General features: G+C 36.4%; 1 protein-coding gene across 1 annotated transcript in view; it reads right to left on the minus strand.

Annotated features, from left to right (window-relative positions):
• The window catches only part of ARSB (arylsulfatase B), a 71,592-nt gene that overhangs the window by 23,050 nt on the left and 24,191 nt on the right, over nt 1-24,351 (minus strand). Inside the window, exons 5-6 of the mRNA XM_039352828.1 lie at nt 22,310-22,553; nt 20,175-20,245 (exon numbers count right to left, since the gene is read on the minus strand). Coding sequence (XP_039208762.1) covers nt 20,175-20,245; nt 22,310-22,553 — 315 coding nt within the window. The remainder of the gene's footprint in view (nt 1-20,174; nt 20,246-22,309; nt 22,554-24,351) is intronic.

A 24,351-nucleotide genomic window follows, 5' to 3' on the forward strand; every position in this document is an offset into this window, starting at 1 on the left:
GGCTACTGTGCTGTGTTATAACATTATTTTAGTGCTTATAATTGTTTTAATTAATTGATTTTGTAAGCCCCCACCCGAGGTCTGCTGGAGTGGATGGCTACAATAAATGTAATAAAATATGTAAATAAATCAATTTCTATTTCAAGAAGATCACGTGAGCTGTTTCCCAAACCTTAAATTTTATTTGAAATTTTATTTTTAAAAGAAAAAAAGAAAAAAACCACTACCAATTTATCAGTTTCTGATAGTACTACATAGAAACCTGAAAGAAAGTTACAGTGAAGAAAATTATACAGAAAAATCAAGACAGAAAGTAAGACCTAATTTAATCTCACCCATTGAGGTGAGATTAGTCCCTATAGACTTTCCAGAAATTTCTTAAAATAGGGATTTTCCATCAAACTTGGGGATCCCAGAGAAACAGAGAGCCTGTGAGATGATTATATTGTTTGTAGGATGTTGGTCTATTCTCTGGCAATTTTATTTCTTTTTATGTATTTCTTTTTATTGTTTTTAATGGTTGTTTTAGACTTGTTTTTAACTGTTTATTGCTGCTGCTTATAGTTACATTTGTGAGACAGATTGCAGGCAGGCAGGCAGGCAGGCAGAAAGAAAGAAAGAAAGAAAGAAAAAGAAAGAAAGAAAGAGTCTTTGTCCATATAGTTAGGCCTGTCTAATTCTTGAGAAGAAAATTCTTAAAACAATATTTAAATTTAATTTATTTCATTTATGTATCTAGTCAAATATGCACTAGTGGAGAAAAATCTCTCTCCCCATTATACCTATATTTTTCAAATCTGCTCTGAAGGCTTGGAGTACATTTGGAAAATATTTGGTAGCTTCAGGAGTAAAAAGACAAGGACTTTTGCAAGTGCAATGAAACTTTATGGACCTTTCCTCATTTTGTGATCTTATTGATGCATTATTTGCACAAGACCAATCATAAAACAAAGTATAGGAAATATGATAAATAAAAAAAAATTGAAGCAAATTAATAAACATAATAATAATAAACATAATAATAAACATAATAAACATAATAATAATAAACATAATAAACATAATAATAATAAAAAAGTTGGAAGGGGCCTTGGAGGTCATCAAGTCCAATCCCCTGCTCAGGCAGGTAATCCTATACCATTTCGGACAAATGGCTGTCCAGTTTCTTCTTAAAAACTTCCAGTGTTGGAGCATTCACCGCTTCTGGAGGCAGGTCGTTCCACTGGTTAATTGTTCTAACTGTCAGGAAGTTTTTCCTTAGTTCTAAGTTGCTTCTCTCCTTGATTAGTTTCCATCCGTTGCTTCTTGTCCTGCTCTCAGGTGCTTTGGAAAACAGCCTGACTCCCTCTTCTCTGTGGCAGCCCCTGAGATATTGGAACACTGCTATCATGTCCCCCCTCGTCCTTCTCTTCATTAAGCTAGACATACCCAGTTCCATCAACCTTTCTTTATAAGTTTTAACCTCCAGTCCCCTAATCATCTTTGCTGCTCTTCTCTGTACCCTTTCTAGAGTCTCAACATCTTTTTTACATCGTGGTGACCAAAACTGGATGCAGTATCCCAAGTGTGGCCTTACCAAGGCATTGTAGAGTGGTATTAATACTTCGCGTGATCTTGATTCTATCCCTCTGTTAATGCAGCCTAGCACTGTGTTGGCTTTTTTGGAAGCTGCAGCACACTGCTGGCTCATATTTAAATGATTGTCCACTAGGACTCCGAGATCCCTCTCACAGTTACTACTATTGAGCAAGGTGCCCCCTATACTATACCTGTACTTTTGGTTTTTCTTGCCTAAATGTAGAACCTTACTTTTTTCACCATTGAATTTCATTTTGTTAGATAGCGCCCAGTGTTCAAGTCTATCCAGATCCTCCTGTATCCTAAGCCTGTCTTCTGGAGTGTTGGCTATTCCTGCCAGCTTGGTGTCATTTGCAAATTTGATGAGTTCCCCATCTATCCCCTCGTCCAGATCGTTGATGAAGATGTTGAAGAGCACTGGGCCCAGAAGAGCCCTGGGGCACCCCACTGCAGGCTTCCCTCCATGTAGATGCGGTTCCATTGAGGACCACACACTGAGTACGGCTGGTCAGCCAGCTACGGATCCATCTGGTGGTGATGCTATCTAACCCGCATTTTTCTATCTTATCAAGTAGTAGGTTGTGATCTACTTTGTCAAATGTGGAGCTACCAAGGAGATTCTAAAAAACATAACTTTCAATAGGAATTTTGCCACTTTCTTAGAAATTTCTGAGAATTGATCATATACAAGAAGAGCAGTAATCTTCTAAATATAAGAGCTACTGACATTATTGACAAATAGAGCTATGAATTTAGATTGCTACTAGTTATACAATTGGCATTTTACTGGCACACATGACGCAGATCCATCCTCTGTTTCCTAGCACAGATAAGTGTGACTTTTGTACAGAAGATCACTTTTGATTGTTTGCCAATACATTGATTCCTAATTGAAAGTTCCCCAATTTATGCCAGAGTAAAATGTTTCCTGTGAAGACCATATAAGCTATTTAACAAAATATTTAGGGAAAGTCCCAGGAGGAGAGGGAGCAATTATCCTGTAGAAATAATGAAAAATATCAACCTTCTTCCTAAAGTTATATTTTGTAATGAGCCAATGGGGAAAAAGAGATACATTAAGTTTACAGGAAAGCAGGAGTGAACATCCTGGGGTTTCAGCCCATAGGAAACACCCAAGTATGAATGCCTTTCAAATGTACTGCTGATACTGGTTTATCAGAACAATGCACTGATTACAAGTCAAATACTATTTCCCAGTATTTGTATTATAAATTTATATTTTAATAAATATATTTAAATTTATAACATTTGAACATCTGAGAAAAATTCCAACCAAGCTTTTCCTCCTCCCCAAATAGAAGATAAGAGGAAAATTGAGCCTCTCCTATGGGTATGATATAACCTTGCCCATTTTCCACTATTATCTCATCCTCTGCAGTCCTCCGCCTTTCACCATTCAGTGCTCCCTTAGTCATCCAAAATTTTGGATGCTCTGCAATACAGATTTAATACAAAATTATCACACTCCCACTTATGAAAAAGGAGGTAGGAATTAAATTTGTTATTTTGCAAAGATGAACATGAGACATTTATAAGGAACTAGACAGCTTGCAACCTGATGGGTCATCATTTCAGAGATATTTCCTTACCTAAACAGAGAAACAGAATGACCAAGGGCAAAAAAAAGGGAGAGTGGAAGTGATTTCCTACAGGCTTCTCTATTGCATTTCCATGAGGGAAGCTGGCAGAAAGCAGTAGAAACGGGAGCAACTTCCACCTTTCTGATGGCTTAACAGCAGCTGATAGTGGGCCTGGTCTATTCAGCCTCTGGAGGGATGGAGGGAACTAATCTAGTCAACTTTTAGGTGGCAACATGGGAGTGCAGCAGCACTGAAGCAACCACAAATTGCTTCAGCTATGGGAATCATGGGTCAAACATTTGAGCACATTCTGTAAGCTAGACCACTTGCGGTACCTTTGTTCAAAAACTGTTGCCCTGTGTTGCACTGTTTCACCCAGTTAAAGCTAACAGACACGTAAGCTTTAATAGCATATAATTATATTTTGTTCATTCTCATTTAAAGTATGTTGCCTATGCTGTTTGACTGGGCTATCTTTCTTTTTCATTGATGTTCCAGACTAAAAATAGTCTATAACCAAAAAATGATGACTTCTTTAAAGCTTGATATTCATCCAGACTTTGCAGTTCCAGAAAAGAAACAAAAGCTTGTGATCTGAGGGAGCACCATTTATGACTGCAAGTCTTAACTTGGCATGAACTGCTACAACATTTATAGGCATATTCTATTTCTAGAATCTCTAATCTTCTGGGGCTGTTGAGAATATCTGCCATAATAATATCTTACCATGGATCCGAGCCTTATCATCCACAAGATGTCCAAGGGAGACCAAACCAATCACAAACTACCAAACCACTAGAATAAGTCAACTCTTGCTCTGTCTCAAAGGCCAGAGCACTATAATATCTCAAGATTTAAAATGGACATCCAACTTCAAAAATGTAATCAAAAAAGCACAACAAAGAATGTTCTTCCTGCGCCAATTCAGAAAACTTAAGACTGCTCAAGGAGCTGCTAATATAGTTATTGAATCTGTCATTTCCATTTCTATAATTGTCTGGTTTGGATCTGCAACCAAACAAGACAGACATAGTCTTCCACGAAGTTAGAACTGCAGAAAAAAACAACTGCTACCAGCCTGCTTTCCACTGAAGACCTGTATATTGCACGAGCCAGAAAGAGAGCTGTGAAAATATCTACAGACCCCTCACATCCTGGACATAAACTATTTCAACTTCTTTCTTCAAGATGACGCTATAGGGCATTGCACACCAGAACGACTAGACATAAGGACAGTTCCCCCCCCCCATGCTGTCACTCTGCTTAACAACTAATTCCTATAACACTGTCAAAATACTAAGTAAAGCTGTATTACTATGATACTCCTCATCTTTCCTATTACCTATCCTTATCTTCTTATGACTATAACTTTGCTGCTTGTATCTTACAATTTATATTGGGTTTGATCTTCCACCAAGTGGAAGATCAAACAGGTTCCTGGCAAACCTAGCAGACAACTTTGTCTCCCAAAAAGTAGAGAAGGGAACTAGGGGATTAGCCATCTTGGATCTAATTCTCACTAACAGAGATGAAATGATAGACGGTGTTGAAGCCATAGGAACCCTGGGAGGAAGTGATCATGCAATATTAGAATTCAACATTATAGAAGCACAACCAATAGAACACAGTCAAACTAGAGTCTTGGACTTCAAGAGAGGTAATTTCAATAAACTTAGAGAGGGCTTGGGAAGGATTCCATGGATGAGAATCCTCAAGGGGAAAACAACTCAAGAAGCTTGGGAAATTTTGAAAAATGAGATAATAAAAGCACAGTCTAGCACAATACCAACAAAGAGGAAAAACAACAGCTTTCAAAAGAAACCAGCATGGCTGCATAAAGAACTCTCTGACAAATTGAAAGATAAAAAGGACAAGTATAGAAAGTGGAAAGAGGGGAACATAACTAAGTCAGAATATCAGCAAATAGCCCGAGCCTGCAAAGATGAAGTGAAGAAAGCCAAGGCTCAAAATGAACTAAGGCTTGCGACCAAAGTCAAAAATAACAAAAAAAAGCTTCTTTCAACATGTAAAAAACAAGAAAAAAGTGAAGGAAACGATTGGTCCATTAGTGGGTGGAAGTGGCAAGAAGGTGACAAACAACAGGGAGAAAGCAGAACTATTTAACTCGTGTTTTGCATCTGTCTTTACACAAAGGGAAAAAACAGACCAACCTATCAAAAATAGTGCCATAAAAAACAAAACAGAAACACAAGTTAAGATAGGCAAGAAAATGGTTAGGGAGCACCTGTCCAGCCTAGATGAGTTCAAATCGCCAGGACCAGATGGATTACACCCCAGAGTTCTCAAGGAACTGGCAGATGTGATATCGGAGCCACTGAACTATATTTTTCAAAGATCCTGGAACACAGGGGAACTACCAGAGGACTGGAAAAGAGCTGATGTAGTTCCCATCCTCAAAAAAGGAAAAAAAATGGATCCAGGAAATTACAGACCTATCAGCCTGACCTCAATACCTGGGAAGATCCTGGAAAAGATAATCAAACAACGAATCAACGAACACCTAGAGGCAAACAAAGTCATTACTAAAAGCCAACATGGGTTTGTCAAAAATAGATCATGCCAGACAAATCTTATTGCATTCTTTGACCAAGTGACAAAATTAGTGGATCAGAGGAATGCTGTGGACATAATTTACTTGGACTTCAGTAAGGCATTTGATAAAGTAGATCACAACCTACTACTTGACAAGATAGAAAAATGTGGGGTAGACAGAACCACCACCAGATGGATCCGTAGCTGGCTGACCGGCCGTACTCAGCGAGTGGTCCTCAATGGAACTGCATCTATATGGAGGGAAGTGTGTAGTGGGGTGCCCCAGGGCTCTGTTCTGGGCCCAGTACTCTTCAACATCTTCATCAACGATTTGGATGAAGGGATAGATGGGGAACTCATCAAATTTGCAGACGACACCAAGCTGGCAGGAATAGCCAACACTCCAGAAGACAGGCTTCAGATACAGAAGGATCTGGACAGACTTGAACACTGGGCACTAACTAACAAAATGAAATTCAATGGTGAAAAAAGCAAGGTTCTACATTTAGGCAAGAAAAACCAAATGCACAAGTACAGCATAGGTGGCACCATGCTCAATAGTAGTAACTGTGAGAGGGACCTCGGAGTCCTAGTAGACAATCACTTAAATATGAGCCAGCAGTGTGCTGCAGCTGCCAAAAAGGCCAACACAGTGCTAGGCTGCATTAACAGAGGGATAGAATCAAGATCACGTGAAGTATTAATACCACTCTTCAATGCCTTGGTAAGGCCACACTTGGAATACTGCATCCAGTTTTGGTCACCACGATGTAAAAAAGATGTTGAGACTCTAGAAAGAGTACAGAGAAGAGCAACAAAGATGATTAGGGGACTGGAGGCTAAAACATATAAGGAACGGTTGCTAGAATTGGGTATGTCTAGTTTAACGAAGAGAAGGACAAGGGGGGACATGATAGCAGTATTCCAATATCTCAGGGGCTGCCATAAAGAAGAGGGAATTAAGCTATTTTCCAAAGCACCTGAAGGCAGGACAAGAAGCAACGGGTGGAAACTAATCAAGGAGAGAAGCAACCTAGAACTAAGGAGAAACTTCCTGACAGTGAGAACAATTAATCAGTGGAACAGCTTGCCTCCAGAAGCAGTAAATGCTCCAACACTGGAAGTTTTTAAGAAGAGACTGGACAGCCATTTGTCCGAAATGGTGTAGGGTTTCCTGCCCGAGCAGGGGGTTGGACTAGATGACCTCCAAGGTCCCTTCCAACTTTACTACTATTATTATTTATGTTGTTTGCTTAGCTAGTACTCTATGACTATCATTAAGTATTGCATCTTATGATTTATGATGAAGTGTGGTATTTCATGAATTATGATGAATGTATTTTCATGTTGTACATGATCATGATTATCACTATTACTTGTATGTACACTGAGCTTATGCACTGGAAACAAATTCCTTGTGTGTCCAACCACACTTGGCCAATAAAGAATTCTATTCTGTTATAAAGAATTCTTTGTTCTTTTTCTGAAGATAACTTTTAAAAAATTACTTTTAAAAGTATGGATAGCAATTATTTTTATTTTCTAAAATAAATTTTATGAGATGCTTTGGGACCAAGAGGCATTTTTGAAAACACTTTGCTTTGCAACATACCAGTATCTCATTTTTGATATTAAAATATTTTAATCATGTAAAATAAAGTCTCAAAGGGAGCTGTGCAGATGCATTTGTTAGGCAGTAGAATGTAAGGATCAGAAACTTCCTTCAGGATCCTTATCAACAGTATACACATACCAAGTGATACTGCTAACCTACCTACCAGTATAATCCCACTACAAAGTAAAGGGGAGTATTTAGAATGTTGTCTTATATAGTAGAACTTACTGCTGCCATGTAAGAATATTATAAGCTATTTCTTTGTTTCACATACACAGCTTGGTAAAGTTGTAATTTATTGAACTCTTTTTCAGTAGAACATTATGATCAAATATAAACATAAACAATTTTCTTTATTGAAGTTTTGGATTAGGTAACCTATGTGTACTTGACAAGTTTAAATGCACTAAGTTAGTAGTAAGAGATCACTTATGAGACTTATGAGGTTTGTTAACATTTTTTTCCTCAAATAATGTTATCTGCATGAGCATAAAGAAAAATATTTGCTTCTTTTTAAGAGGCTATATAAGTGCACTCAACCCAAAAGAAGTTCATTCCAGTTCCTTGCACTGCATGTTTGTTATCTTTATATCAGTTTTATATTCTCCTAATATTGAAAAAGAAGTATGAATGGCACAAATCAACCTGACTGTACAATAACTCACAGAATCATTTCTAGCTCTTGTGTACTGGATGAAAGATGGAGCCCAAAGGAGCTAAGTGTCCTATAATCATGACAAATTCTTCTGGTATTCCTGCAGATGAAATATACAGTGTCACTGGAATTCAAATGTGATTTATTATAAACTAAATCCAGTACTCACATATTATAAAATATTACTTCAAAAGGTAATAGCAATTCCATAGAAAAGAAAAACTACTGATTCAGCAGAATATAGATATGCATAAATATCATACCACAGAAATTATATTCAGATATTATTAAATGTGTTTACCCCAAAATATGAATATACTGTAATTGTTAAATTATTCCTTTTGGCAACTCCACAGACTTTTGATTTAATTGCTGTTATATCTTCTTTAGAGGGTTTGTCTATTTCTCTCTTTCTCTCTGTTACTGATATTCTCTCTGAATGTCGGTTAGTGGAAGTCACCAACATCTGACAATAAATTATCGGTACTAAAATCTTAAAGAAATGAATGAAACTATAGGTAAAAAAATGAAAATAAAATTGTAGTCAATGAATTCTGCATTGGCCAATATACAATTATTGTGTATGTGTCTATGTAAGTGGGCAAAACAAAAACAACTTCCCCCATACACTGAATCAACCATGATGTTATTTATTTTGGCAGTTGTTGAAGCATTGATCTTATAGATGTCATAGGCAGTGAAGGAATTTAAATTAAATTAGCTTTTATTTTAAAATAGGCTTATTGAACAGTGTCTCTTTTATTACAGTGTCATAGATCTATGGCTTAAAAAGCAAATTTGTTCAAGTTGCAATCAGTAGACATACAAATATAATATATCTTGATTTTTCATACAGTTTTTTTATCTTTATTTTCTTATTTTTTTTTTGTGAGCTGCCCAGAGTCATTGAGAGTAGGGTGGCATATAAGTTTAATATATTATTATTATTATTAGTAGTAGTAGTATAGAATTTAGAATGGAGACTAATTCTTCCTGAAAAATATGCAAATATGTAGATGTATTTGATAAAAATCCTATTTAAAATTTTCTTAATTTTTTAAAAAAGGTTCGCTGTTATTAATAAGCTAAATGATAACTATATAGACAAATTTTGATTAACAACCATCAGTGCCAAGTATTCAATTGTTTTTATCATCCAATTCAGATTATGAAAAAATAAAATTGGCTACAATAGAACACTAAGTTTTAGGGCTTGTGTATAACAGGCCATGTAGCAAAGTCTGTGTGGTTAGGAATATGTTTGGTTTAGCAGTTAAGAGAATTTTGGTTCAAAGCCAGCTGGTTTTTAATTCAGCTGAATCACTGAAACTTGATGAAATGCCATAAGACAATCTAAAAGAAAGCAGATCCTTCACAATGGAAGAGCTGACGTCACCCTTAAAGCTGCCAAGCCATCAATAACTTGCAGAGCTGATTTTCAAAAGGAAAGATGCAAAGTCGTAACAAATGTGTATATGTGCATTTTGAAATATTGTTCCAATGCATATAAGTTCACTTAATTTGAAACATATATTTTGTGAGTCCTTAGTATGGTTAATTTAATGTACTCATCAGGGAACAGTTTGTCTTTAATTTGATGTTCGGTTTGAAACTCTGACTAAACAGAAGATCAAGAGAATCTGCAAATATATAGATTATTGATCAAGAAAAAGGGATTTCAGTAACAGTTCTGAGTAGCTAACAATTTTCATAAGCTCAATTGCTTCCAGACATTTTAGATTCAATTATAACGCTGACAGGAAAATTTAGGAAAATTGCTAAATTTTGATGTCTTTCAGTTTCTCATTGTTGCAAATAAATGAAATTTATTTTTTAATTTCTGTACATTTGTAAATTTGAGAATTGTTATCTGTCAAGTCCACGTTATAATTTGGATGTATTCTGTTGTAAATAATAACAACAACAACAACCCCCGGGGCTTGGGGACCCCTGCCCTATGCCATTTCAGACAAATGGCTATCCAGTCTTTTTTAAAAAAACTTCCAGTGTTGGAGCATTCACAACTTCTGGAGGCAGGTTGTTCCACTGATTAATTGTTCTAACTGTCAGGAAATTTCTCCTTAGTTCTAGGTTGCTTCTCTCTTTCCATCCATTGCTTCTTGTCCTGCCTTCAGGTGCTGTGGAGAATAGCTTGACTCCCTCTTCTTTGATATTGGAACACTGCTATCATGTCCCCCCTCGTCCTTCCTTATTAAACTAGACATACCCAATTCCAGCAACTGTTCTTTATATGTTTTAGCCTCCAGTCCCCTAATCATCTTTGTCATCTTTGAAAAATCATATTTTTGATTACCCCATGGTACTGGGGTAATCAAAAATCCAAAAACAAAACATATATAAATAACTCAATCAGTACATCAAGTATTCCCTCTTTATTTCCCACAAATAGCTTAATATATTAAAATAATCTATTTCTAACTTAAATTTCTATTAATCCTAAACCTGTTTTAGAGCTTTATGCAATTACAATACCATAATCAAATTTAATTTTAAATAACCACATTTCCAGTTCAGGTATCCCTTCCAAATATATCCTAATTCCTTAATTTTATCATAAATCTTATTTTTTTCGTCTTCCACTAATATCTCCCACTTAAAATAAAATCTTGATCTATCCTATACATATCTAATCCATCCATCAATCAATTTCTTTAAACTAACAAAGTAATATCAACCTTAAATCCTTTAAGTCCATTAGACAAGGTACTGATTTCATCCAATTAATTATCAAACCTAATAACCTCCATATTATCAAACAAACACATCATCTTATTAAAATAACATCAATTAATTACTAGTTCAATCCCAATCTAAAACATCTCTTCAGTTTTCTTCATTCCATTACATGATAATTTTCATACAAATAAACCTATTATTCAAAAAAACACATTCTTACTCTATTTAATGTATATATTCTAATAGTCACCCATTTTTCTTACTTCTAACTCAAAAGCTTAGTCCTTAAATCAATTCATAGTTCTAAAATGCCTTAAATCCAGTATACCGTATATTCCGGCGTATAGGGCGACCTGGCGTATAAGACGATCCCCATGTTCGATGCCGGGTCGCAAGATGATCGACGCCGAGTCGCATGTCTAGAAAGTCATCTTATACGCCGGAAACTACCTTATTTCCGGCGTATAAGACAACTTGGCGTATGAGATGACCCCCGAGTTCGGAGGCTGTTTCAACGCTCTCAAAAGTCATCTTATACGCCGGAACATACGGTATATAGTTTTAAATTTCTCTTTTCAGTCTTATTCTAGGCTTCTTTTTATGCCAAGCAGGTTTCCACAACAAAGCTTCCCTTTCAGCTAATAGGTCTCTCTTTGTTACTTGTAATACCATTTGAGACAGTAAGAGGCCTCCTGTCCTCTGCATTGGACCTCTATTTCTCTTATCCTTGAAGCCTCGCCCCTTTAAAGGTTCAAATCTCAGTCTTTGCTTTTTCTGATCCTCAGAAATATAGATAAGATGCTTATAAAGTAAAATAAGTTCCTCTGTATTCTCAATGAGGTCATCTTTTAATATATTTTGGTTTGTAGAATAGTCAAAAATTGACTATTGACTAAAATTGAGAGTCAATTTTAAGATTTAAAGGAGAGTTTCTGGCTCTTAGGTCTGTGGAAATGTTTTTCATTGTAGCAAATTCCTCTTTAATCTCCCTTAGTTCCTCTTCTGGCATGTTTTGGTTTGTAGAATAATCAGATGTGATCTGAAAGTCAATTTGAGAGTTTGGGGTAGAGATAGCTCCTCGTTCTGTAGTAATCCTTTTCCTTATGGCACATATTTCTTCAGTAGCCTCATAAATCTTTTCCAGTATAAGCTTGCAATTTAAATGAGAGTGAAATTTCTCCATTTTGAAAGTAATTAAAGAAAATCCTTTCTTTATTCTTTTTAGTCAAAACTGTAGTTAAGCAGTGTCCACCCCCTCAGTTCCCACAGCTGCATCAGCTTATCTTTTCCAGGAATAGTTTGAAGGTCAGATTCTTCTCTCCAAACAATGATCACAGTTGCAATATTAACTTGTCACCACTAGATGTCCTCAGTAAATAAAAAAAACTTTTCCACACACCATTTTTTTTCCTTTTTTCTATCTTTTAAAGGAAAATGTGAAAAAAGGAATAGTCTTCCAAAGTAAAATAATAATACAATTCGAAAAAGCGTTTTTTTCTGTATCCCAAACTGAATGCAAATAAAATGTAGTCTTTAACATTTTTGTTCTCAGCACCTTTCTTCTCACACATATAGAAGCTGCTTTTCCAGAGGGAAGTAATTCCAAACAAGCTTTTACAGGCAATAAAAAAACCAATTAGGGCAAAGAGAGGGGCAAAGAAGGTCTCAACCAGATCCTCCACGGTGGGTCTATTACGCTTAATTGTAATTGTGATTTTGGCTGATGCAGCAGAGTAATCGGCCATCTTGCAGGACAATTGTTGCTCCGTCAGTCCTAAAGAAATAGCTGGAGCCACAGGAGAAGCTGCCGTTCTCCCGCAGTCCCCAGCAAGCCTCCTCCACGGTGGTCGCCCCTCCAGAGCGACTTTTGACCGACTAAGGGGTCTACCAATGAAGAAAACCTGGCCAGACTGGAGACAAGTCCCCAGACACGACCAGTGTCGCCATGTACCGGAACCGGAAGTCGTGTGTGAAATTCTTAAATGTGTTTTATAAGTAATTTGCAATTGGTCAGAATTCCAATATTTTTCATTAAATTTCGCTAGCTTATTAGAACTTTGAGAAAATACAGTCCAAATACTTTAAAAATCAAGATAGTTATTAGACAGAAGAACCTCTCTTCACTGTTATTTAGCTATCATTTAAATGTTTGAAGTGGCAAGGAGGCAGCTCTGATTCATCAATTAAATATGTGAATCCTTCCATTTCCAATTTGATTCATTACTGAGTTCAGTTATATATTGTAGAATATATCAGGAACAAATATGCATCTTTCAGTTACCCTAATGGAACAGCTTTCCTCCCACAGTTTTGGATCCTCTACTGTTGGAGATTTTTAAGAAAAGATTGAATATTCATTTGTCCAGGATAGTATAAGCATTGCTGCCTTGGGCAGGGGATTGACTGGAAGACTTCTAAGATCCCTTCCAGCTCTATAATTCTATGACACTCTACAAAGGAACCAGGTGTCTGTTATGTTGTCATTATTTATTAAACATACAAACAGGGAAGAAGGAAATTATCCAAATTTAAATTATGAGCCAAAGGTGGCTAAAGGAAAATCTGTTGATGATGCAAACTGAATATTACAAACGGATCACTTCAGATAATATTATAAATGGATGTGTGCTTGTGTGTGTATGTTGGCTGCAAATCACCAGTTAACATAATGGCCATGTTAACTCTTATATGCCATAACACAACATGGTTCATTTTTGCTTAGTATGTTTCATGAACACAACTGTGGTTTCCAAACAACTGTTTATGGCATACAAAATGTGAACAGGACCATTATGCTAACCATGGTCATGCATTATTCTTACTGATTTTAAATATTTAAAACAATACCATAATAAATTGGAACTGAGGAATAATAGAATACTTTTTACAGTGGATAACTGTGTTACACTTTACAGTGAAAACAGCAAAGGATCTTCTGGCACCTTAAAAACTAAGATTAGATTCACAATTATCCAAAAATAAATGTGATAGTCTTGAAGATAACACAAAATGATTGTTTTTACTGTAAAATACAATACATTGTGAGAAAATACTACATACTAGGCAAGCACTTCAGAAAATAAGCCTGTCATATTAAAAATTGTGCAATTTCTTACATTGTGATTGCTGAAACATGTTGTACAGGATGCTGCATTTTTCCATCCATGCTATCGTTTTTACTGTCATTATAAAACTGACATCTCTAAGCTGTTCTTTTGATCGGTGCAGGGGGCAAAAATGGGGAAATCCATGTCTTTTTCCTTTTTCTTTTTTGCAGCTTAAAAACATAGCTTTTTTACCTGAAAAGGACAGAAGCAACCTTCTTCATGTCCTATTAGTCATAGTTTTCCCAGGCTATTAAAAAATAATGTGTAGAATCATACCAGCCCTTATTCTGTAACTGGGACATTTTTTTTAAAGGAAAATGTTTGGCAATAAGTGTCTGTAATTCTTTTCAAGGGAAATTATATTGAGCAAATCATCAGTGGTGGATCCTCTAATCTAAACATGTGTTTCAGAAATAATAATTATTCTAGCAATGTTTAAAATTCAATATTTGAAAGATATTTAATCTTTCAGACAAACCATTCCAATTCTCAGCACTCAAACAAAGATAATCATCCCATTTGCATATAAAATAGTGTGAATGGGAGTACTTCCAGACAAATGTTTTTACATCACTTCAGGATTGGCTCCAGTCCTAATTGTTCACATGACGTTATCTGTTCATTTATTCCTGACTCTTAGCTGGTTTATTGGAAATTACAGCAACAATGATTTTTGAATTCGTTTTGGAGAGCTGTCCTGCAATTCTGAAGAACTTATGGGTGGTCCATTTTCCATTGCAGGAAATTCTCACCTCACCCTGCTTTGGGGGCTCAAATAAGCCAGTGCACATCAATTCCCCTCCATAGAGCTTCAATACCCTGTCCCTGAAGCTTGTTTCTATATGTATAGTTTAGAATTTATCTTCTTTCACCTCACCTCTTCTACTCCAGTCAACATAGTAATATCCAGTCATGGTAATACCCTAACACAGGGGTTCCCAACCGGGGATGCTCGCACCTCCTGGGGGTGCTCAATGATATTCCGGGGGATGCAAAAACTTGGGTATTCAAAATTATAGTGTATATTCATAATTCATTGCCATTATTTTGAACTTTTGTAAGGGGTGCGAGAATATATCAGAATCATTCTAGGGGTGCAGGACATAAAAAAGGTTGGGAGCCGCTGCCCTAACAGAAAAATTGCCCATTTGCAAAATTGCAACTATCATGTCACTTTCACAAATTTCAGAAAATTTAAAAGCAGCAATCAACTAATACCAGACAAACAAGAACACTTTAGTGGTTTTTAGTAAATTTATTGATTTTTAACAATCTACTTTTTCCTACATAAGCTCTCTTCATTGAAACCTCTCAAATGCTTTTGCAAAATACAAACAAATCTAGGAAAGTAAGGTGAAAATCTTAATTTGATTCCTGGCAGCTTCATGGACCCACTCATGTTGCTTTCTAAACAACAACACAAAAGGGTTTGGCACTACCTTCTTCCAAAATGTTTTATCAATTTTCCAAGATTGTCTACCACTCTGTATTTCCTGGTGGTCTCCCACAAAATTATTATCCAGTGTGATTCTGCTTAGTTTTTTTTTAATATAGAATGTTTTAACATTTGGTGGCACTACAAGCAATTTATTTTATTTACTTTTACTATGTTTTACTCCAAGGTCAAGAACATATCAGGAAACAGTTTTGGACTGGAATCCTGGGAATGGTTGAACATCCTAGAACTTCTAGTACAACCTTCTTTTGGCCCATAACTCTCTAGCCTCAGAAAAAAGAGACTATTACACTTGTACTCTTGTATCTATGAATACAAATATTTGAATGCACCGATACAAATCATCAGAGTCCAGTGCTTTTTAAATAATATTACTTTGCATACCTTTGACTCAACCTAATAGGAAAAAATACAGTGGTGCTTAAAGATTTGTGAACCTTTTTGAATTTTCAAAATTTCTGCACGAATATAATCTAAAATGTAAACTGTTCTCCGCACAAATCCTAAAATTAGATAAAGATAACCCTGTTAAACAAATGTGTCAAAAACATTAGACTTGTTCATTTATTCATTGAGGAAAATGGCCCTGGAGAAAAGTAAATAATGAAATCCTTTCATAACAATAAGGTAGACCTTGTTTTCAAGTGATGTGATGTCTTGGAAGACATGAATATATTGTTTCTGCAGAAATGTTACAGTGCCTTGAAATGCATTCTATTAATCAAAATTAAAGTAGAGGGAGTATTTTTTCCATTTATCTCTATCCAGAAATGCTTAATAGGAATATCTTGTAATAAATGTACTGAAAAAGTGTCACCAGTTTGAGCACAGCTGAATAAACGGTAAGAACAAATATTAGCACACCTAATCATCATATCCACCAGCTCTGAGCTCCCTGTCTTCCATAACAGAGTGCATACTCAAGTTGCTCCTATATTGAGAAACAACCATTCTATGCCAATAGGTTTTGTTTTTGTTTTAATTGTGGCTAATATCTAAATATTTAATATCTAAAAGAGCCAGGTGGTTAAAACACCAGGCTAAAAACCATGAGTCTGTTCGTTCTAGTCTTGCTGCCTTAGACACAAATCTCCGAGTCCTAGCAAGACAGCAATGACAAACCACTTCCAAAGATGCCAAGAAAACAGCAGTGATTACTCCAGTTGCCAAGAGTCAAGAATGACTCAAAATCACACACACACAAAATCTGAGCAACTAGCAGTCACAGCGAGAAGAGAAAATTGAGAAAATTTAAATCAAATCCCCACTCAAATATAAATTCACTGGATAACCAGCCACTTTTTCTCAGTCTTCATTCATAGAATCACACTGTGAAATAAATGTGGTAGATGGGTAAGAAAAGATAACCTTTATTGTCATTTTTTTACTGTGGGCACAACGGCACACATCAAAAATGAAATTTAATTGCCTGCTCTCAAAAGTGAAACACATACATGACAAACACCTAAAGATACTATGAACAACATATGTACAGACCTGCATCCCTATATATACGTAGCAAATACATATTAAATACTGATTGTCTTGAATATATAACGGAAGGAGGAAGCTTGAGAATTCACAAATGAACCACATACACTTCACTGAGCATCTAGAGGATAGCTGAAATAAATGCAATTACTAATAACTAAATCACCCCTTCTAATTTAGGAACATCTTAATCCCAGAGGTATGTGTTTGCTGTAAAAGTCAGATGTGAATAAAATGTACTTTATATACTTAGGGATAAGTAGCCATAGCACCAAAAAGTGATTCTGGAACCATCATATCTGACTTATATTAGGCACTGTATAAAGAACCTCATATATTTCCCACAATGACCTCCAACTTATTAATCCGCTACAAAGTAGGTCCTTTATTTAAATTTACTATTCTCTGCAAAGTAGCTATGTTCAAAGATGTGTAGAGAAACTGACATTCCATATGGCCCACATACTGAAAGCTGCTTCATTGTCAACCCAGATCAATATCCCTTATTACAATATATCTACAATTGTTCAGGACTGGATGGTCCACAGCACTTTACGTGAGATAATTTTGGCTCCCCGAACAGCACTTACGTGTCCATCCACCATTAAAATAACAAATTAAAAATGGTTCATCCATGCTCACTAAATCTTGGGATTTAGTCTCTCTTTTATAATCCTATATAAGGTCTCATAATACTGTATATTGAGAATGCCCAAATCCCACAAAATTGCAAAATTTACTGAGAACATCAAAATCTCATGTAAGAACTCAGTGAGATCATAAAAATCTAGGAATACCTGACAATCTTACTAAATACTGCATGTGATTTACATGCTGAAATTGAAAGTAAGACCATGTTGGTCAGGGTTTAGGTGTGGAAATCCTATACATGCCACCTTTAGTTACAGATACTAGAAACAAAATAGATATGTTTGGAGAAAACTAAAACCTTAATTCATCTGGCAGCTGCCTTTATCTCCCCCAGAGCAACTGCTTTTCTTCATAACAAATGATTTTTGGGGTTTTGTGCACTATCTGGAATATACAGAATTCAAAGCAACCGTTTTATACAGCACATAGCTCCCTGGTTATATACAGCACATTAACTAGCTCACCTAATACTTCATAAAACTTTTTAGACTTTCAGAAAGATTGTAGAAGCCACCATATACAACAGTCCTGATTCTGCCTCCCAACCTTTCTTTCTTGCACTTCCAGTCAGGGTTGCCACTGACTCACCTTTGTGCATCACGTGGCAGCTATGGCTTCCCAGAATTTCATTCTCCTTTTCTTCTATAGCGCATGTGCACAAAGTAGCAACTGGATGGACTGCTTCCTCTATCATTACTACCATTTGGCACCCTCCATGTCATGGAACCTTTGTGGAATGCACAACTTGCACACCTGCTTGTAGTGGCTCTGCTTTCACGTTTGTAGAAATGGGAGATTTTAAAAAAGCAGCATAAACCCACAATCCTGCAGAGAGGCTGTCCTCTGTAATTTTGGATACCATTTTCTTATTACATGGTAATTTCATTAAGAAATCTGTAGAGAATGTAAAGGTGACATGTTCCAATGAAAAGTCTCTTAAAATCATTCCCATATTGAAAAGCTTAGTGTCTGGCAAAAAACCCCCAAAACCTGGAGAGAGTTTTGGAAAGACAATGTTTACTGGAAAAGAGATCTGGTGGAATCTCCAAATCATATTGTTACAATGCAAAAGCAACCAGAGTACTTGGAACTTCAGAGATAGAAATCGGCCCAGGCTTCCCCCCTGAGCTCTCCCCCCCCCTTTTCTAAGAGGTCAACAAAGAAACTTGATTGCATTATGAAAGAGCCCGTGTATCTCAGATAAAGAAGCAACTCATTAGAACAGTGGTTCTCAACCTGTGGGTCGGGACCCCATTTGGGGTCGAACGACCATTTCACGGGGGTCGCCAAACAACGCAGTCCGCCATTTTTTCCCCCTTTTCCTTAGCTGTGCTACTCCCTTTTATTCTATTGGCTTTTGAAAGCCAATAGACTAGACTCTCTTGAATAGAGTCTAATTCTATTGGCTTTCAAAAGCCAATAGGAATTGTCCAGGCTGAATCTGCCCTGCTGAGCCCGCCAAAAGTCCCATTCTGCAAACGGTGCTGCACCAGTTGAGTAGTCCTCGACTTACGACCGGTTGAGTAGTCCTCGACTTACGACCAGTTGGGGGTCGCGGCATTAAAAAGGTTGAGAACCACTGCATTAGAACAAAACCACTACATTTTATTTCATTTTTGGGCATTACAGGCCATCCCAATCTGTTACAATTCTAGCATGTAGAAGGGCAGCGTATAGAATACAAAATAAAACCAAACATTTTAAAAAAGGAATTACATCATTAAAATGAGAAAATCCTACCATTCATAGCACCACAACATCACACAAGGCATTCATCGCTCACTCTGACCCAGCCTGATGACAGAGCAAGATTTTAAGGGCTAGGTTAAATAGGGCTGGAGGAGGTAGTTATACCTTTGGCCTGAACCATGTACAGGTAGTCCTTGACTTATGACCACAATTGAGCCCCAAATTTCTGTGGTTAAATGAGACATTTCTTAAATGAATTTTGCCCCATTTTACAACCTTTCTTGCCTCAATTGTTAAGTGAATCACTGCAGTTGATAAGTTAGTAACCCAGTTGTTAAGTGAATGTAGCTTCCCCATTGATTTTGCTTGTCAGAAAGTCGCAAAAAGAGATCACATGAACCCAGGACATTGCAATTGTCATAAATATGAGTCAGTTGCCAAGAGTCTGAATTTTGATCACTTCACCATAGGGTTGCTGGAATGGTCGTAAATGTAAAAAACAGTCATAAGTCACTTTTTTCAGTGCTGAACAGTCAATAAACAAACTGTTGTACGTTGAGGACTATCTGTATCTGGGACATCAACAATAGCTCCACACTGTGAACTACATTTACATCTGAGTAACTTGAGGGCACTAGATAGGACAATAATTTCTGGGAGTGATTTAGAGTGGCTAAGTAGATGCAATCATTGTAATAGTTTTATGACAAAGAGGTGGAATAGTTCATACCCAGCCTTACTTACAGGTTCTTCCCAGTGGAGGGGAACAGAATAACAGAGTTGGAAGGGACCTTGGAAGTCTTCAACTTCCTGCTCAAGCAGGAGACCCCATACCACTCTGGACAAATGGCTGTCCAATTTCTTCTTAAAAACCTCCAGTGATGGAGCACCCACAAATTCTGGAAGCAAGTCGTTCCACTGATTAATTGTTCTCACTTTCAGGGGAAATCCTCATTTGGTCTTCAGGATGATTCATGTAACACTCATAACTGAAAACATGTTCTGCTAAACTAAGCAGCACTCATTTTTAATACATCTGCATAGATTTGTAAAAAGATCCAGCAATTAATGTCAAACTTACATGGAGATGAATCCACGAAAATTGGATCTATGTTATGAAGTAGCTCCTTTCTGGGTGATGGTTTTCCTTCACTGAAACAAAATTTATTATAAAAAGATTCAATCTCCTTCCATAGTTCAATAGAATCCCATTCCTCCCACTTTAATGTTTCCTTTTGTGTACCATTGAAGAAATAAAAGAATTCTTGTTAACTAGTTACATTTGCAAAGTTGTTCCAAAATAAGTTTAAAACAGTGGATGCCCCTTTCATTGCACTGGGAAAACTTTATCTACTGTACTTTATTTATGTTTTAGGGAGCATATCTGGTTTTCCTTATATGAAATGAAAATCAAAGAGATTTGCATTAATCTCTTATAATACAATAAGCCAATTGCCAGTTCAAGAAATTAAAAAAAGCAGTCCTGATTCATATCTCACACTAAGTCATAGTGTGAGATTTAAATATGGCTTGTTCAATAAGATAAAATAACTACTGCACCACCAGAGCTGTGCTGCATAGTGGTTAGAATGCAGTATTGCAGGATGATTCTGCTTAGTGCCAGCAGTTCAATCCTGACTGGCTCAAGGTTGACTAAGCCTTCCATCCTTCTCAGGTCAGTAAAACGAGGACCCAGATTGTTGGTGGAAATATGCCGAATCTGTAAACTGCTTAGAGAGTGCTATAAAGCATATGAAGCGGTATATAAATCTAAGTGCTATTGCTATATTAGCATTTTGGGTTAAACCCTATTCCTTATTTATAAACCACAATGGCTAGCTTCCTATAGAATGATAATCTAAAATAGGAAACTATTAATGCAGTACATCAATTCATTTAGGAGACCTACAAGATGAAATTAAAAATGCTACACCATAAAACCAACAAACTAACACTTGGCTTTATATTTAAAAGCTGTTTTCTAAATAGTTCAAGGGAGAATCTTAGAAGACCTTTTCTGGGAAAAAGTTCCAAAGTTCCTGCACCACTTACTGAAAATGTCTTATCTGTGTTTTGCCTTACAGACTGGAGCTCTCTTTGTGAATCTCAATACACAGGGCTAATCATACAAAAGAGATTCCAGAAAGTACCTAATGTATTCTTGTTCTCTCTCCCTCTGCCAAAGACTGCTGGAGAGAGTGTGTCACGAGACTGTGGCTCAGCATATGTGAGATTTAGTTTTACAGTACTCAGTTTATACAACATTGGTTGCTATGGTGTAATTTTATTTAGACAGCCTTGTCAGATCAGAATTTTTGTTGGTCCGCTGCACTTAGAAAAGTTCAGGGACACCAGCTGCCAGAGAATACCTAATCATTCATAAAGTATCATCCTTGTTTCAGATACTCAGTGCCTAAAACGTCCCCAGAGAGGCTTGTCTGACTAAAGAGAATAACAAAAACCTTACCCTGGGGCAGGCAAAATAGTTTAAATAGCTCTAATAGAAAGCTGTTGTAAGTAACTGATGCATGACAGAATCAAGCAGGAAGGAGAGTGTGGTCAATTTCATGTACTTGGCCTTAATGCAAAACTGTAAAGGCAACAGATTTTTTTTCCCATGGAGGGAAATTATCTCCCAATAATCCCATAGTCAAAATACATCTATCATATGTTAAAAACCACCTATTAAAAGCCAGCCATTATATTTCTCAGTGTGAAGTTTCTGCTGAAACAATGTTAGCACCACAAGTCATTTCATGCTGCTGATAGCTTATTAAGCAATTATCATCTCTCCACATTTACTTCACAATTCTGAAAACCAGTTACTTTTCTACTATGACAAAATTAATCAGGTTACATTTTTAAAACTTCTCAGGGGAAATCTGTTTTCTCCTACAAAGTGCTATAAGAAATAATGTAGAAGTGAATACTTTTTCATCACCATTATCTTTGTCATGCTATTTTCAAGATAATTTGTTTTCCCCATGTTTGCTGTTTAAAAGTGCTGATGAACAGATAACATAGAACTTCCCTCCATGTCCCAATTTTGTTCAAAATCTCTTTTTTTGCTTTAACAACATATTAATATTTTCAGTGTTGAACAGACTTTTTAACCAATTTATTATTAAAAAAACTCCTTTCATATTATAATAATATATATTTTAGAAGCATACTTTGCTTCTTGGGCTTCATCAAATTCTGTTTCAAGCAAGTTACCTAAGTGTTTTCCAGACATCAAAGCCATCTAAAGGCTTTGTGCCATTGGTATATCCTCCAGCAAGCTTCACCAAAGTTGGCAACCAATCAGAAATGTGGATCAGGTCATGGCTTTCGACTCCTTTCCATTTCAGTAAAGGACTGGCAACGAATCCAACTCCTCTCACTCCTCCTTCCCACAATGTCCACTTTCTTCCTCTTAAGGGCCAGTTGTTTCCACCTCCCAGAGTTTGGCCTCCATTATCTGAAATAATTTAACAACATATGCAACTGAGCCTTAAAACATTTTCTCACATACTGGACGTTGATGTAATATTTTATGCGCGCAGCAGAAGGTTGGACTTGATAGCCATCTTGCTCCATCTCATTCTATGATTCAATGCTTCATCTCATTCAATGATTCAATTCCTCAGCACGCTGGCTGAGGAATTCTGGGAGCTGAAGTCCACAAGTCATAAAAGGGCCAGGTTTGAAGATCCCTGATGTAAACTAAAGGGACTAATCGCCTGACTGAATAAGGGCTGTGTTCCCTATGTGGCAATTATTGGCACCAGTGTGTTGATGGACACCTCTCTACCATGCCCATCAACTTTCAGGTTTCACTTCTACTCCAGGTTTACATTCTTTTAATTTAAAACAAAAATTAAACACAAGAATTATGTTTCAGTCTAGACTCAAAACCACTTAAAATTAATTGTTCTGTTCTGGAGGTTAGATTGGCCCCATTCCTGTTAGCCTTAAAAACATAGTTGTGTCATTAAGCCTGTAGAACTGGATGTGTGGCAGAACTTGTGTAGTATTTATGTTGATTTGTTACTTGTTTTTTAATCTCTGCTGCTGCTGATGTGTATACTGTTTTATTGCTAAATTTTTATGTTTTAAGTTGTTAGCCACCAAGTGTCATGAAATTGAAATATGCAGAAATATAAATTATAAATACATAATATTCAGTCCACATATGCAAGCCAGCTTCATTAAGATTTATATTGTTCCCTTTTTCCTTAGCTTTAGGAACGCACAATGCATCCATTATTTCCTTTGTTTCATACATTAACTAATGCTTTTATCATTTGTTCCTCTTATTTTCCACGTCACAATACTCTCCATATGTTGTGGTTCCCAACAGATGAGCCTGCAAAGCTTTGGTCAATTGAGGTTTGCACAAAATGTTTTTTAGTAAGTTAAATGGGAAAAGATTCTAAGATAATAGCTTTAGTAGCACTCATCTCATATGCCCATATTCTCTGTTGATGCTAAAGATACAATGCTAGTCAATTCTGGCGTTTTTTCATCATTTTATCACCCAAACAATCTCAGAAATGTTTATGCAAGCTACTGTCTTAAATCTAAAGATTATCCTGCAAGCCAATCTCCTATTGTTTTTATCTCATCAACTGGAGACGTATGCAGAAATCAAACATCATATTTACATATCAATAGATACAAATATCATGATAAATGATAAATATCCAATAATCTGGTCAAGGTCAGGTACTTTGAAAATTATAAACAGGCATTTCATCTAACCAACTGGCCATCATTGCAATTTGCTTGTTTGTATAGCACTAAGCCATAATTTGCTTAATTTGCTGAATAAACCACATTAGACTGGGTTTACAAAATATTTTAAGAAATCCTCATGGTCTGCAAGCCATTATGGTGGGATTTCTAAATAATGCTATAAACCAAGTTATGCACTAGTTCAGTGTAGCAGCAATTCAAGCCTGTAAGAATGAAATTTGCTGAGTTTGGTATGACTCAAATAAGTCTTTCCCCAGGGCTTACTCTATTTACAGTGCCATGTTGAATGTGTTATAATTAAATTGTGGGGTGAATACCTACAGATTTTGGTTGCATTTTCAGAATTTCTGTTTCAATACAGAACCAAGGAGCCTTTTATTTTAATATGCAGTAACAGAAGTAATGAAAATCATTCCTTCTTTGGCTATTACAGGAATAAGAACTGCTGATGCATTCGCTCTGTCAGCTGAGTATAATTCAGTACAAACTATGTGCACACGATGTACTGAGGAACACTGGAT

The sequence above is a fragment of the Crotalus tigris genome, unplaced genomic scaffold (genome assembly GCF_016545835.1).
Source record: "Crotalus tigris isolate CLP2741 ecotype Arizona unplaced genomic scaffold, ASM1654583v1 scf7180000018484.1034840, whole genome shotgun sequence".
Classification (NCBI taxonomy): domain Eukaryota; kingdom Metazoa; phylum Chordata; class Lepidosauria; order Squamata; family Viperidae; genus Crotalus; species Crotalus tigris.